We start from the raw sequence: 14,675 nt of genomic DNA, 5'->3' as shown, positions 1-14,675 counted from the left end.
TAGTTTTAGTAGTATTCAGAGTAGTAATTGAAAGACAATCAAACATATAAATTTAAGAATTTGCTGAAAGACATAGTTTTGGTAAAGACAACTATAGAAAAAAATAAATGATTGATGATGGCGAAATAAAGATAGGTTAAAGCCAGGAACAATAATGTTAGAAACTGATGACTGACGACCTCGCACAAATGTAGTATTAATTGAAACGTAATGGCTTGCTACTTACTAATGTACATGAATGACCTATAGTGTATTATCCATGATTATATTTGCCCCTTTTATCAACTAAAACCGGACGAAGGTGATATTTGCAATATTTGAAAGCAAGAAAAAATACTTTTGTTCGCCCTTTGAAGTGATATCAAATTAAAATTCGTCACTATATTCTTGGTCACTTTTTGATAAATACTACTTTCATATAAAGGCTTCCCTTTTAAGATTCCCAGGCCTAGGCGTTTATGTTGGTGATCAGCAAGGGTAACATATTTGTTTAGTCACTTAACATTGTTTTTACCTTTGCGCGTCTGTATCGTTTCCAACGTTGCTCTGCCTCTCCCTTGGTAAGACTAGCGTGCTTGCTGTAAAAACTCTGTCAGAAAAAGATAAGAATTAATTAAATTGTAGGTTAAATTTACAGACAGGTCATATTAAACGTAATATCCATTATGAAATATTTAATGATTTATAAATTATATTGTTCAATATTAGATCAAAACACTTAAATGCATTGTACATCCCTTTAAAACATATAAGATCGATCGACTTATAAATCCAGTAAAAATAATTTTAAACAAATATATTGACGCAAAGTTTAGAACAATTGATTAACCATACAAAACAATACACAGATCTTGTTTTACAAATCAATATTGAGTGAGTTTTGTTGTTAAGTGCATCAATCAATACCAAGCCAAAGTAAGTATCAAACTGGCAGCCGATCTCTACTAAAATTGTCCATTCAAAAATTAAATTCATTATTGTGTTTATAGTTAAAACTTATACAAATATTTATGACAAACTCAAGTTTGGGGTTACTTTGGCATGTGTTTGCGTTGTTTTGAATCTCGATAGTCTGGTTCGCGACTCTCTAAAATAACGGGCCTTGTGCGCATCTGTTCCGTAGATAAGTCGTGACACATCCCCTCTATTTCTGCTCCAAAACAGAAAAAAAAAACACATTCGTATGATTTCATGGTATTTTAAAAAAATACGTTGCTGAAACAAAATAACGCCAGGATATTTGCTTATAATCATTTGGTAAAAGACAATTCTTTTTGAGAATTAAAAATAAGTCCCAACTTGCCTTATAACTTTTAACAAATATTTTAACAAGGGCCACAAATGTTACTTATATTATATCGAGTTACCTAATCTTGTATAAGGTAGCAAGTCAATCATATTGAACTGTCTATGACATATATCTTAAATCATAAACTGCGGAAAGAAAAAAGGCTGACACCGGAATTGGTAGATCATTGCTTTATATTTTTTGAAATGTAGACCTAATGATACTGGTTCGTATGTATTTAGGGAATTAGTTCCATTACTTTGCTTTTCAAAAATCTTTCCTTTATTGAAAATAGTTTGTATGTCATTCTAGAACATTCCTGATCTGTTGTAGCCGTTTAAAGTTTAAAGTAGATATAAAGTTACGTTATATTTAAAAATGATCTATGCTTTTTAATTTCATTAATACCATCTTAAATATTAAAAAATGTGTTTCTTTTATTAGTTTAATTTAACTCTAATGGCGTAAGTGGTGTTTACCTTTGTCGGAGGTTGGCTCTTGGTCCACGTCTAAACCAGCATCTAACTGCTTTAACAATTGCACTAAAAAATAATTACAGAATGCATATACATGCTTTAAAAATATCCTACTTCCTGGAGCAATCAGAAAGTTTTTTTTTATCTGAATGCATGAACTCCGTAGTTGGGTATACAACCATTATTGAGTAAAGCAAATATAGCTTTTGTCAAAAATGTATTGCAACTATCTATGTGTTACTCAACAAAACATTTACACAGAAAGATAAATTGTTACCGTTGATCGACGAATATACAAGGTAAATACTCCCACTCATTCATGAATTGCAGTCAACTCATACTCGTATATTCCATTATTTAAGACTCAGTTGCATAAAATTCGTTTTCATTAGGAAATGGAGAATTGTTTAAAGTTAAGAATGGAAAATTATATTATCAAAAACGCTTGTACATATTATATATTTTATGCAACTATTAATCAATGTACATTGCAAAAGAAACAGAAACGTGCCACAACATGTAAACATTCCATATTCATAAATTAAGAACGAAACGTACGAATCACAGTTCATAGTAAAGAATATATCTTGTTGTAAACAAATGTTTTTTTTTCTTTTATCTTTTCTGACTGTAAAAACTAAGGTAACAAAGTATATGATAATAATTAAATGGAACGATTTGTTGTCATTATACCAAACACGTATGACTTTTTAACACTGAATGCATGTATAATTAACCAAGTGGCCTATACTAAATGGACACCTTTTTATCTAGTTAAAGCTATTGAATTAAAGAGAACACACATATGCGCCAGAAAATACTACATTTTGAGAAGAGAATAATGAAATAATGAAAAAAAACTAATGCTTGTTTTAACTAAAACATATTAACGCTGAGTGTGATTTTATTTCGTTTTGTAATAGCATATAAAGAGTACAACGGTAGGAACACCAATTGACGCTAACTATGCTACTTAACATATTCAAAAACTCAATATTGCTCTTTGGCTACTGATTGAAGTTTGATTTCTACCTTCTTTAGAGAAAATTATGACAAGCGAGACTTTTCAATTGGTAAATACATGGGTATTCTTTATTAAAATGTCCACTTTTACGGCATCTGTATTTCGCAACTGATTTGATTTGCTGGAATACTTTCGGACCTTGATAAAAAGAATAAACTAAATTAAAAAGTGTTAATCACAACTCTCGGCGACATTGGTTGACCACCGTTTATGACACTATTTTTGAGGTCAGTTGTATTCTTATACCCTTAATACTGTGATGCAATAACTCCTGCTTCAAGAGTTTAACCTTAGTTGTAGTCCGGTTATCCATTGAGTCAATGCATGATTTCATTGACCATGTTGAACATTTCAAGGCGATAACCTTGTCGTTCGCATGAATGTATAGCACATGTTGATGCATGCGTGATCTCTATGTGTTGTTTTTACATTTTGTGTTTCTTGTTCAGTGTCTTTTGGGCGCTAGTATTATGCTTCTTAACAGGGTTGTTTGTTAATTGTTCAACTACTGGGCTTGTCCCTCATTTTTATTCTTCAATTTGATTTGCTTCTTAAACATATGCATGTAATAACTAGCGTAAAACATAAAAGAGTTATACAGTAAGATACATATCATCGATCGATTTGAAATACAATACTAAATCATTTATTAAGTTGTGACTTACAGGAATGTATGAGAAAGAGTTGAACATCATTGGTATTAATGATCAATTCAAGTTCCAGACTTTGTCTTTGAAGAAGTGACTGCAACTCCTTTTCCAACGGTTTTAATTCTGTTGTCAGTTTGCCGGCAAGCACATCGTCGTAGCAATCAATGAACGATAAAAATGAATCGAACTGTATGTAGAACACGACGCTGCCACGATGAACCTTTGTCAAGGTGCCTTAAACATAAACTCGTATATTGAACGTTCAAGTTAAACCAACGTAATTGGCGGAATATAAGCATATTAGGAAGTATGTTTCGATTTTTTACAAATATAAATCATTTAAGCAAATGTTCTTACCATATTGCTTGAACTTTGTTAAGGCTCTTTGCAACGCTTTAGACAACTCATTTTGCATTGGAGAATTTATCTCTTCCATGACAAGATTAACCAGACCAATTGACAGATCTTCTTCTTCGTTTACAGATACGTTTTTAATTTTCATCGTAACTGAGGACTCCTCTGAAACACAATGAATACATGAGTACAAAAATAACATATTGAGGAATGTACTGCAACTATGCATCCGATACAAAATGGAAATATATATTTGCACTTTATAATATATTTCCAATTTAGGTTAAATGTATTCAAATGTAAACATGTTATACATAATACACGGGTGATACGCGTTTCTTTTTTTAAAACTCTCTTTAAAACAACCTTTCATTGAATGGAATTACCATATTTTTTTTGAAAATGTAAAGACATTGTATTTGTTTTGTGCAATCGCACCTTTACTGTCACTACAAACCAAAGTAATAATGGTACCTATGTTTCTTGAATGCTGCATTTTAAGCGATACCAATATATTACGCACTGATTTCCCTTTAGAAATATATAGTATTGTTTGTTGACATCACTTGACAGTTTCAAGGATTGTTTTAAGTGCCCATCAAGTAAATTGTTAATAAAAATGTACTCTAAAAGAATCAGCATGACTATATTTCCTTCGCATGCCTGTGGTCCACCTTTTTAAGTTCGAACATTTTTTTTTCCAATTTGTCCATAAACAAAATTTTAATTCGGGGCGGCAGTTTATTTTGCAGATTGAAAACTGATTTAATATAACATTTACCTGGTGCCTTCATCTGCTTTAACTCATTACGAGAGAAATGGCTGAAAATGAGTTCCTTGATCTCCAGAACCATGTTCTTCATTTCTGGAAACTGGTTTGCGCTGACATGGTTTACAGCTGGATATAAAATTAAGGTCACTTTAAGCATACACGTACACATTTTAAGTTATATAAATTAGATGATGTTTTGATTCTACTTATTTTAGGCTAAACACAGAACTGCAGCATATTCAAGCAGTATGCAGATATTCAATATCTCGATCAAAACAACCTGACAACGATTCCGTAATAAAACAACTCCTACAATTATATCATATTGAAATCTAAGAGAAAATGATCGAAAAAATAATCAAGTTAAGATGACGTACTTGCATGTACTTCTTCCAGGAGTGTTGTTTGTCCCTGATAAAACCGATGAACAGTTTTAACTAAGTTAAAAACTGTTTGCTGAAGTGGAGTTTCTATTTCTTTGAGACCACATTTGACTTTTGTTTCGAAAGCTTCATCTGAGATCAATTTAACTGTTTCGTCGATAAATGTCGTAATTTGTCGGTGATAAAGATTGAAATCACCCTCGTTCAGCTTTGGATTAGGCAGGTGACATAGTTTGTTTCGAATGTCTTTCACATTTTCTATGTCATGTTTTTGTGTCGGCGTCACATTTTGTAAAATATTGGTTAATATCAGCCAGTACATCTGTACATCCCATGTCTCCAAATCCGTGCCGGATCCATTTTGAGGGAAAAACTCGTTCTTTCTCTGTTGTCCGATTCTCCAAAGAAGAATTTCTTGTCTTTTTGAATGCAAAAATATATCCAGTGTTGTACCCAAATCTATGACGTACTTGAACAAAGTTTTTTCTAAGCAAAATGTACACGGGCCTTGAACGGTAAAAAGCAATTGTATAAAGTTTTCCCGTTCTTTCTGTAGTTTCTCGTCAAACTTAATTCCTGCACCAGACATGTCTCTGACCTGTAAGTAGACGCAACTTATAGTAAGGCCACACTAACTTGGAGCTTTTATCGATGGATTCACAGAACGTATTGTTTGAAGATGTAGAGATTTTCCAACGCAGTTACTTCCCTTTAAAAATACAGAGTACTGTTGTTGTTTTTTAAACGAAATCATCGACACGTATAGTATTTAAAAAAAGTGAAACACGTCTAGTTATCCTTAGTTCCATTTTAAAATGATGGCTCTCGGTGAGCATTGTGTTATAAATTTAAAAAAGCTAAATATCAAAAGAAATAAACACGTGTATGTAGGACGTATCTAAATTGGGATGCTACGTGAAAAGTTAACCTCAAACAGTCTTCTAAACTATCGACTTCAAAATTATATGTATTTAATCTAAATATTGTAGTATATTTCAACACTTATGTACACATGTTAAAATGAAAGTTACATAAACTATGTTTGGAAATAATACAAAACATAACAAGAAGCGTTTCATTATGCGTGCGTAGTCATGGTTATTAAACTGGAAATGGTTGTCCGGTGTGCAAGAGGAAACAATATGAACACATGAAACAATAAAGCCTTTCAAACCGATTGATGCATTGCGTGATTAAGATATAATAAATAACTAGTTTATCTCTAGGATAAGTCAATTTATTTAAATAAGAAGGCAATTTGGAGATGTTTAAGTTTGCGGGTTGTGGTTTAAGCAGACCCGTACAGAAATTGCCTTCCGCAATGCCACTTAAGTTCAGTTTAGTAAAATGGTTATCGCAGGACCGAGATTTTTCGTGGACTGACGGACGGACGGACGGAGGGTAAACCTTAAGTCCCCTCCGGTAAAACCGGTAGGGAACTAATAATGAATTAAATTAAACTTTAAACGGTTGAATTGTAAATTGTTTATTAAATTTGATTATTTAAAGAAATGTAAAGCATAGGTTGCATAACGTATTTAGAATTTCAGATATCATTCGGATATCCTGTATTGAAACATTATTGTTTTATCATAATAATGCCTTTTATTATGTTTTAATTTAAAATATAAATTGGATAACAAATGACCAGGACGAATGTTAAAGGTGTATTGTTGTTTTTTAAAGTTTCCTTTCTACTCGTCTCTTCTCGGCAGCAGTTGTTGCAAGAGGTTATTTGTCCCATCAACTTAATTTAAATGTATAAACGAAAGTGCTCACCTTTCAGTATCCTGACAGTCTGTCGATATTAAACTTTAAAATATGTCCTCGATTGTCTGGGAATACGTATAATGTGTATAAATCCATCCTCTTTCGTAGGGTATAAAGTTCATTAGTTTTAAAAGGTAAAAATGAAAACCAATGAAAAATTTTGAATTACATTTGTCCTTTGATAAACAAATGACTGATCAAAGTATGTATGTATTCTAACTAAATTAGTTTTAGGAAATCAGGAATATTAAGGTAATCATTGCGATTTGGTTTCATCTATTGGGTGTAAATGAACTCAACGAAGAGCTTCTCTAAAGCTTCCAATACTAAATCAAGCAAACAAGAATAGAGCATTACCAGCAGATTGCGATCTATTCATACACGTATTGATCTTACTATACACCTTTTCAATGTCAGTGGTATATCGTTTAGATCTTAGAAATACAGGTCTTTGTAATTATTCAGCGTAATGTTAAACTGTATTTGGTTTCAAAATATAATAATGCAGAAGGCCTGCGTTTATACTTCAATGTAAGCGCCGAATAACGGAACATAAGATTCATGAGTCGACGTAAAGCGTTAAACAAACTACAGTTTCGAACTGCGTGTTACACTTATTAAACGATATTTCAGAGTAAGCACCTACATATCTTTAAAATGATTCCATACCGCATATTAATCAACGATACATTACAACATTCTTCATTCGATTGATCCGTCTTCACCCCCATTAACAAGCATGCCAATATTCATTTCAACGTAGCACCTTAAATCTGGTTTATATTGGTGAAACTAATATTGCATAATAAATATAAACTTCAACAATAGTCTGATAGTTTTTGTATACTTTTGGTCAATAAAATGCTCAATAAAAGTTATCGTTTATATATATTAAGTTCAATGTTTGCCTATCATATAATTAGTTTCAACTAAAAACTTTTAATATTATACTAAGTCGTTGTATGAAATATACATATTTATATTATAAATACGAGTTAAACAACTTCTTATTTTTCCAAATAAAGTAATAACTCAGATTGTTAAAGGGAGGGTAGGGTTTTATGATGGTAGAAATAGTCACCTGGTTATGAGTTACGTAGAAGAAAATGATAACATTGTCTTACATAGAACAATTGGTTCAATATTTATATTTTCAAATTCTAATGAAAAATAGATTAAACTAATTACGATATTATACTTATAAAACATTTATATAGCATATATTCGATTATTACATACATCATCGGCAACTTTCCATTAGGAAGGAATTACCTGTAAAACCATTTTGTTTACAATTATAATCTTAATGCATGTTTATTAACAATTTAAATACTTGGAATTATTGCATATTCCGTAAGGTCGAACTAATGCAGAAGGCCGGCGTTCATTTAAGGAATGAATTACGGAGTTGATGTCATAATTGGGGTCAGAACGCAATTGGGCTGGTCAATGTATGTGGAGTCCGAATTTAAGAAACCTTTCAGTAATCCTTTTTTTACACATTCTGTAAATTGAATGACCCGATTGTAACAGGAAACATTTTATCAAATGACGCCACAATAACGCGGGAAAAGATCAACCACTTGAAATCACATTTAAACGTAAAATTGAAACACTTATGTCAACATTATATATCATAAATTAACACTTTTTAGAATTTATATTTTACTATACCGAAAGGCAGTTCATTTCAGGTGTGGAAGTCAAGGTAAATATATTTCAATGTAGGCGCTGCATACTTACGAAAATAATGTAGTCGATTCATACATGACTGGATTTTTAGTTGAAATAGCAAATTGATTTTGTCATTTTATATCACCGACATATGTAATTGACATACAAAAGCTTTTTAGAGTTTTAAACATAAAACTAAAAATATTTTACAAGCAAAAACAGTTTTATAATTTGCTATTATTACTGGCGCACCTATTAGATTGATACGTTGGTCTAGTTGGCGTTTATTAATATTTTGTTTTGCTAGAAAGTTTTAGACCATTTTTACTTTAGATTCATGAGACAATATTAATATTTCAGAGTTATCAGTTACATATCTTTAAGATTATTCCATACCGCAGATTTATCAACGAGACATTTAAACAATCTTCTATCGATTGATCTTTCTCCACCTACATTAACAAACATGTCAATATTTTTTTCGACGTAGCACCTTAAATCTGGTTTATATTGGGGAAGCTCATATTGCATAATAAATATAAACTTCAACAATATTTGTTTTTATGAACAAAACTATAGAAAGAGAATGTCAATGCAGTTGATTACTATTTAGTGTTGCAGGTACAAGCGTTGCAAAAAAAGGTGTTGGTTTGCCAATTAAATCAAATTCTTACGGACCGGCGGTCTTCGTTGTCTGCTCATTAATTCAATAAGCTTTTGGTCCAATTACCACCCAATTATCCAGAATTCGTTTTGACAACATATCTAAAAACCAGTCACATCGCGTAGTCACTTGAGAGTTATCGCCCTATGCTTAAAGAAATAACATATAATTGGTAGTGTCCGCTCAATCATCTTAAAAACCTTTTTTTCAATCACCAACCAATTTCATCATAATGAGTATAGGCATTATATCTCGAACAATGTCGATAACCAGCCATATCTCAGGGGTCACTGGCAAGTTTTAACCTTTAAACTATAGAAATTACATCAAATCGCTCTTGTTCAATCAATAACTTTTAAAGTTTTGTTCAAGTCATCCCCAAATTCAGTCAAAATGTGTATTTGTATAATATATCGGACAAGGTCGTTAAACAGCCATACTGACGTGGTTACTCAAGTGTATTTTTTAATTATAGAAATAACCTAAAAGTTTTCTTTTCCGATCATGTACTTTTGAAGACTTCATCCAATTACATTCAAATATAGTCAGAGCGTGTATGGGAATTTTTCAATAAATATCGATTACTTATCATATCGCTGTCGTCTTCCAAGAGGTATGGCCCTTTAAAGCTGCACTCTCACAGATTAAACTTTTTAATAACTATTATATTTCTTTTTGTGATAGAACGAGCCATTTTTTGTGAAAATCCATGGAAACCAGTTGTATAAGACTGCTGACAAAAAAAAGATCGCAGATGTATACATTTAAGGTCAACAAATGGTGTTTTTTACCTTTTTTCTTTAACCGTTAATAAACTGTTAATAAACGGTTTAAGCCACAAAACATTATAACAGAAATATGAATAATCGACGATCTTTTTTTTTTTTGTCGGCAATCTTATATCATTGGTTTTCAGATATTTACGCTAAAATTTGCTCATTTGAACAAAAATAAAATAAAAAGTTGAAAAAAATGGTATATATGTGAGCGAGCAGCTAAAATTATTAAAAAAAACCACCTTAAATTGGCCCCTTTTACTGAACACATTTATACTCTTTGTCCAATCATCACCAAATATGGTCATGATGTGTTTAGGCATAATATCTAGTCCCGTAACAGTCGCCCCATAAACGTTCTGCAGCATAGGCCCAGCTAGTCGTTGTTAAGTCACAGTAGCCACTCAAACGTACTGTTGCATAGTCATTGTTTCGTCACAGTCGCCACTTAAACGTACTGAAGTATAAGCTCATATAGTCAGTGTTTCGTCACAGTCTCCACTGAAATGTACTGAAGCATAAGCTCATATAGTCAGTGTTTCGTCACAGTGGCCCAATTAACGTACTGCAGCATAGGCCCAGCTAGTCGTTTTTAAGTCACAGTCACAACTCAAACGTAATGTTGCATAGTCAGTGTTTCGTCACAGTCGCCACTAAAACGTACTGAAGCATAAGCTCATATAGTCAGTGTTTCGTCACAGTCGCCACATAAACGTACTGTAGCATAAGCTTATAAAGAAAGTGTTTCGTCACAGTCGCCACATAAACGTACTAAAGCATAAGCTCATACAGTCAGTGTTTCGTCACAGTCGCCACATAAACGTACTGTAGCATAAGCTCATACAGTCAGTGTTTCGTCACAGTCGCCACATAAACGTACTGTAGCATAAGCTCATATAGTCAGTGTTTTGTCATAGTCGCCACATAAACGTACTGTAGCATAAGCTCATATAGTCAGTGTTTCGTCACTGTCGCCACATAAACATACTGTAGCATAAGATTATATAATCAGTGTTTCGTCACAGTCGCCACATAAACGTACTGTACATAAGCTCATATTGTCAGTGTTTTGTTTCAGTCGCAACATAAAGGTACTAAAGCATAAACTCATATAGTCAGTGTTTCGTTACAGTCGCCACATAAACGTACTGTAGCACAAAGAAGACTAATAATACAATTAATTAGCGACGTTATAGGCGTGTGTATGTTTTGATAAATTGGGTGTATTAAGGAATAAGCACATTTGTAGGTGTGTGTATGTTTCTGCGAGTGAGAGTGTGAGCTTGTATATGTCAATTTGACGGTGTGTCTAATTTTAGGTGAGTATGGTGTTAGTGCATCAGTATGCAAGGTTTTATCTCTGTTTATATTCGTGTAAGTAAGATGTGTGTGCAACATGTTGGTTGTGCGTCAACATGCAACTATGTAGGTTTGTGTATGTTTTTGCTAGTAGGTTGTGAATACATCGCAATGCAACGTTGTGAGTCTGAATATGTTTGCACGAGTAGGGTGTATATTTGTTCAATTATGGTGTATTGTTTGTGTGTGTATGTGCGTGCGTGCGTGTGTGTGTGCGTGCGTGTGTGCGCGCGTGTGTTAAATGTTGATATAAAATGTTTCATGTGTGTGTGTATGTGCGCGCGAGTAGGGTTTGTGTTCATAAATATGCAACGGTGTACGTGTGTGAATGATTTCACGAACAGATAGTGTGTGCACAAATATATAATGTTGAAGGTGTGTGAATGATGATACGAAGAGTATGTATGTGCAGAAACATGCAACGTTTTAGGTCTTTATATGCTTGCACAAGTACGGTATGTGTTTACCAATATGTAACGTCATAGATGTGTGTATATTTGAGTGAGATTTGTTTGTACATCAAAGTGCAAAGTTGCAGGTGTGTATAAATTTGCGCGTAAAAAGTATATGTGTGTATCGAAATGCAACGTTGTAGGTATGTGTATGTTTGAACGTAAAAAAGTATATGTGTGTATGGATATGCAACGTTGTTAGTGTGTGTAAATTTGCGCGTAAAAAGTATATGTGTGGATCGATATGAAACGCTGAAGGTGTGTGTATATTTGAGCCTAAAAAAAGGATCTGTGTATATCGATATGAAAGGCTGTAAGTGTGTGTATATTTGGGCGTAAAAAGTATTTGTGTGTATCGATATGAAATGCTGTAGGTGGGTGTATATTTGGGCGTAAAAAGTATCTGTGTATATCGATAAGAAATGATGTAGGTGTGTGTATATTTGGGCGTAAAACGTATTTGTGTGTATCGATATGCAACGCTGTCGATGTGTGTATGTTTGAGCAACGCCGTAGGTGTGTGCATGTTTGAGCGTTAAAAAGGATCTGTGTATATCGATATGAAACGTTGTAAAAGTGTATATATTAGCGCGTGTAAAAGTATTCGTGTGTATCGATAAGCAACGCTGTACGTGTGTATATTAGTATTTGCTCGGAAAAAGTATAAATGTGAATCGTTATGCAACGCTGTAAGTGTGTGTATATTTGCGCGTTCAAAGTATATGTGTGTATCGATATGAAAAGTTGTAGGTGTGTATATTTGCGCATACAAGTATATGTGTGTATCGATATGAAAAAGTGTTGGTGTGTATATTTGCGCATACAAGTATATGTGTGTATCGATATGAAAAAGTGTTGGTGTGTATATATGCGCATACAAGTATATGTGTGTATCGATATGAACAATTGTTGGTGTGTATATTTGTGCAAACAAGTATATGTGTGTATCGATATGAAAAATTGTAGGTGTGTATATTTGCGCATACAAGTATATGTGTGTATCGATATGAAAAAGTGTTGGTGTGTATATTTGCGCATACAAGTATATGTGTGTATCGATATGAAAAATTGTTGGTGTGTATATTTGCGCATACAAGTATATGTGTGTATCGATATGAAAAATTGTTGGTGTGTATATTTGCGCATACAAGTATATGTGTGTATCGATATGAAAAATTGTTGGTGTGTATATTTGCGCATACAAGTATATGTGTGTATCGATATGAAAAATTGTTGGTGTGTATATTTGCGCATACAAGTGTGTATAGATATGCAACGATGTACGTATGTGTATGTTTGTGCGAGTAAGGTCTCTGTGTATTGATATGCAGCGGTGTAGGTGTGTGTGTGTGATTATGCGAGTAGAATTTTTGTGTTTTGATATGTTTCTATGTAGGACTGTAAATGTTTTTGCGAGTAGGGTGTGTTTGTGCATCAATATACAACGTTGTAAGTATGTACGAGTAGGTAGTATGTTAATCAATCGGAAACGTTGTAGTTGTGTGTATGGTTGTGCGAGTAGGCTGTGTGTGTATCGATATGCAACGTTGTTGGTCAGTGTATTTTTACGCAAGTAAGGTATACGAAGGTTGTCTCCTTATAATATAGACTTTGTTGATAAAAATATTATACGACGACACATTAGAAAAAGACATCGGAATGTAACATGTCACATGTGAGCGCTCCCTGGGACCCTAGACTCCTCACAGTGGAAGAATATGCTGTTCGATTTAGACCATCAAGGACGTTCGTTCTAAACGTTGGAAGAGATCCATCCTACCTTACGTGAATTATAACAACAGACAAGACTTGGGTTCAAAATGTTTTTTGATAATTCATCATTTAAATTTCAACCTTTATAACCATTTTTATATTTTAACGTCATTCACGCTTATATTATACTAAAAATATTGCAATTCCAAATTCAATAGTATTTACGAATAATAAATAAAAATGCATATACAATGGTTATTGTTCACATTATTAATGCAAATGATTTACAAAAAATACTGCAATGCAAATCAATATCTGTACATATCATTCATGCAATAACTCATGCAATCAAGACAAAATTAACGCATATTGTATGCATTACCTAATGCAATGCATGCTTGTTTTTCTTTTGTGTTCCAAATTTGTCATCTTAGTCAGAACGTTTGTATACAAGAGTGCATTTTTTTGTTCTGATGATATTTATTTTTGTATGGAATACCATTCATTTCATTTATTGTTTGAAAACAGGGGCTATTAAGCACTTAACGATAATGTATGATATAAACCTATTCTTTAACATATTAAATACAAACAAAATATGATGGTGCATTCTGCTTAATGTTGTATATATTAAATTCATCTGTATATAATATTAACAGTAGACTATTGATAACGACTTGATATTTAGGCACACTAGGTGCAAGGAGTATCTTTATAAGTTGTAAACAAGTCAGGTTCAAGGAGTGTCTGTATAAAAGGTTAACACGTCAGATCCAAGGAGTGTCTGCATAAATGGTAATCAAGTCAGGTACAAGGAGTGTCTGCATAAATGGTAAACAAGTCAGGTACAAGGAGTGTCTGCATGAATGGTAAACAAGTCAGGTACAAGGAGTGTCTGCATGAATGGTAAACAAGTCAGGTACAAGGAGTGTCTGTATTAGTGGTAAACAAGTCAGGTACAAGGAGTGTCTGTATTAGTGGTAAACAAGTCAGATACAGGGAGTGTCTGTATTAGTGGTAAACAAGTTAGGTACAAGGAGTGTCTGTATTAGTGGTAAACAAGTCAGATACAGGGAGTGTCTGTATTAGTGGTAAACAAGTCAGATACAGGGAGTGTCTGTATTAGTGGTAAACAAGTCAGATACAGGGAGTGTCTGTATTAGTGGTAAACAAGTCAGGTACAAGGAGTGTCTGTATTAGTGGTAAACAAGTCAGATACAAGGAGTGTCTGTATTAGTGGTAAACAAGTCAGATACAAGGAGTGTCTGTATTAGTGGTAAACAAGTCAGGTACAAGGAGTGTCTGTATTAGTGGTAAACA

At 33.2% G+C, this 14,675-nt stretch overlaps 1 protein-coding gene across 1 annotated transcript in view; it reads right to left on the bottom strand.

The window, feature by feature from the left end:
• LOC128222043 (uncharacterized) overlaps positions 1-14,675 on the bottom strand; it is a 54,276-nt gene that overhangs the window by 37,189 nt on the left and 2,412 nt on the right. Inside the window, exons 2-8 of the mRNA XM_052930798.1 lie at positions 4,942-5,545; positions 4,574-4,690; positions 3,796-3,957; positions 3,454-3,672; positions 1,768-1,830; positions 1,036-1,150; positions 515-589 (exon numbers count right to left, since the gene is read on the bottom strand). Coding sequence (XP_052786758.1) covers positions 515-589; positions 1,036-1,150; positions 1,768-1,830; positions 3,454-3,672; positions 3,796-3,957; positions 4,574-4,690; positions 4,942-5,536 — 1,346 coding nt within the window. The 5' untranslated portion in view covers positions 5,537-5,545. The remainder of the gene's footprint in view (positions 1-514; positions 590-1,035; positions 1,151-1,767; positions 1,831-3,453; positions 3,673-3,795; positions 3,958-4,573; positions 4,691-4,941; positions 5,546-14,675) is intronic.

The sequence above is a fragment of the Mya arenaria genome, chromosome 16 (assembly GCF_026914265.1).
Source record: "Mya arenaria isolate MELC-2E11 chromosome 16, ASM2691426v1".
Classification (NCBI taxonomy): Eukaryota; Metazoa; Mollusca; class Bivalvia; order Myida; family Myidae; genus Mya; species Mya arenaria.
This window is presented reverse-complemented; position numbering and strand designations above follow the sequence as displayed.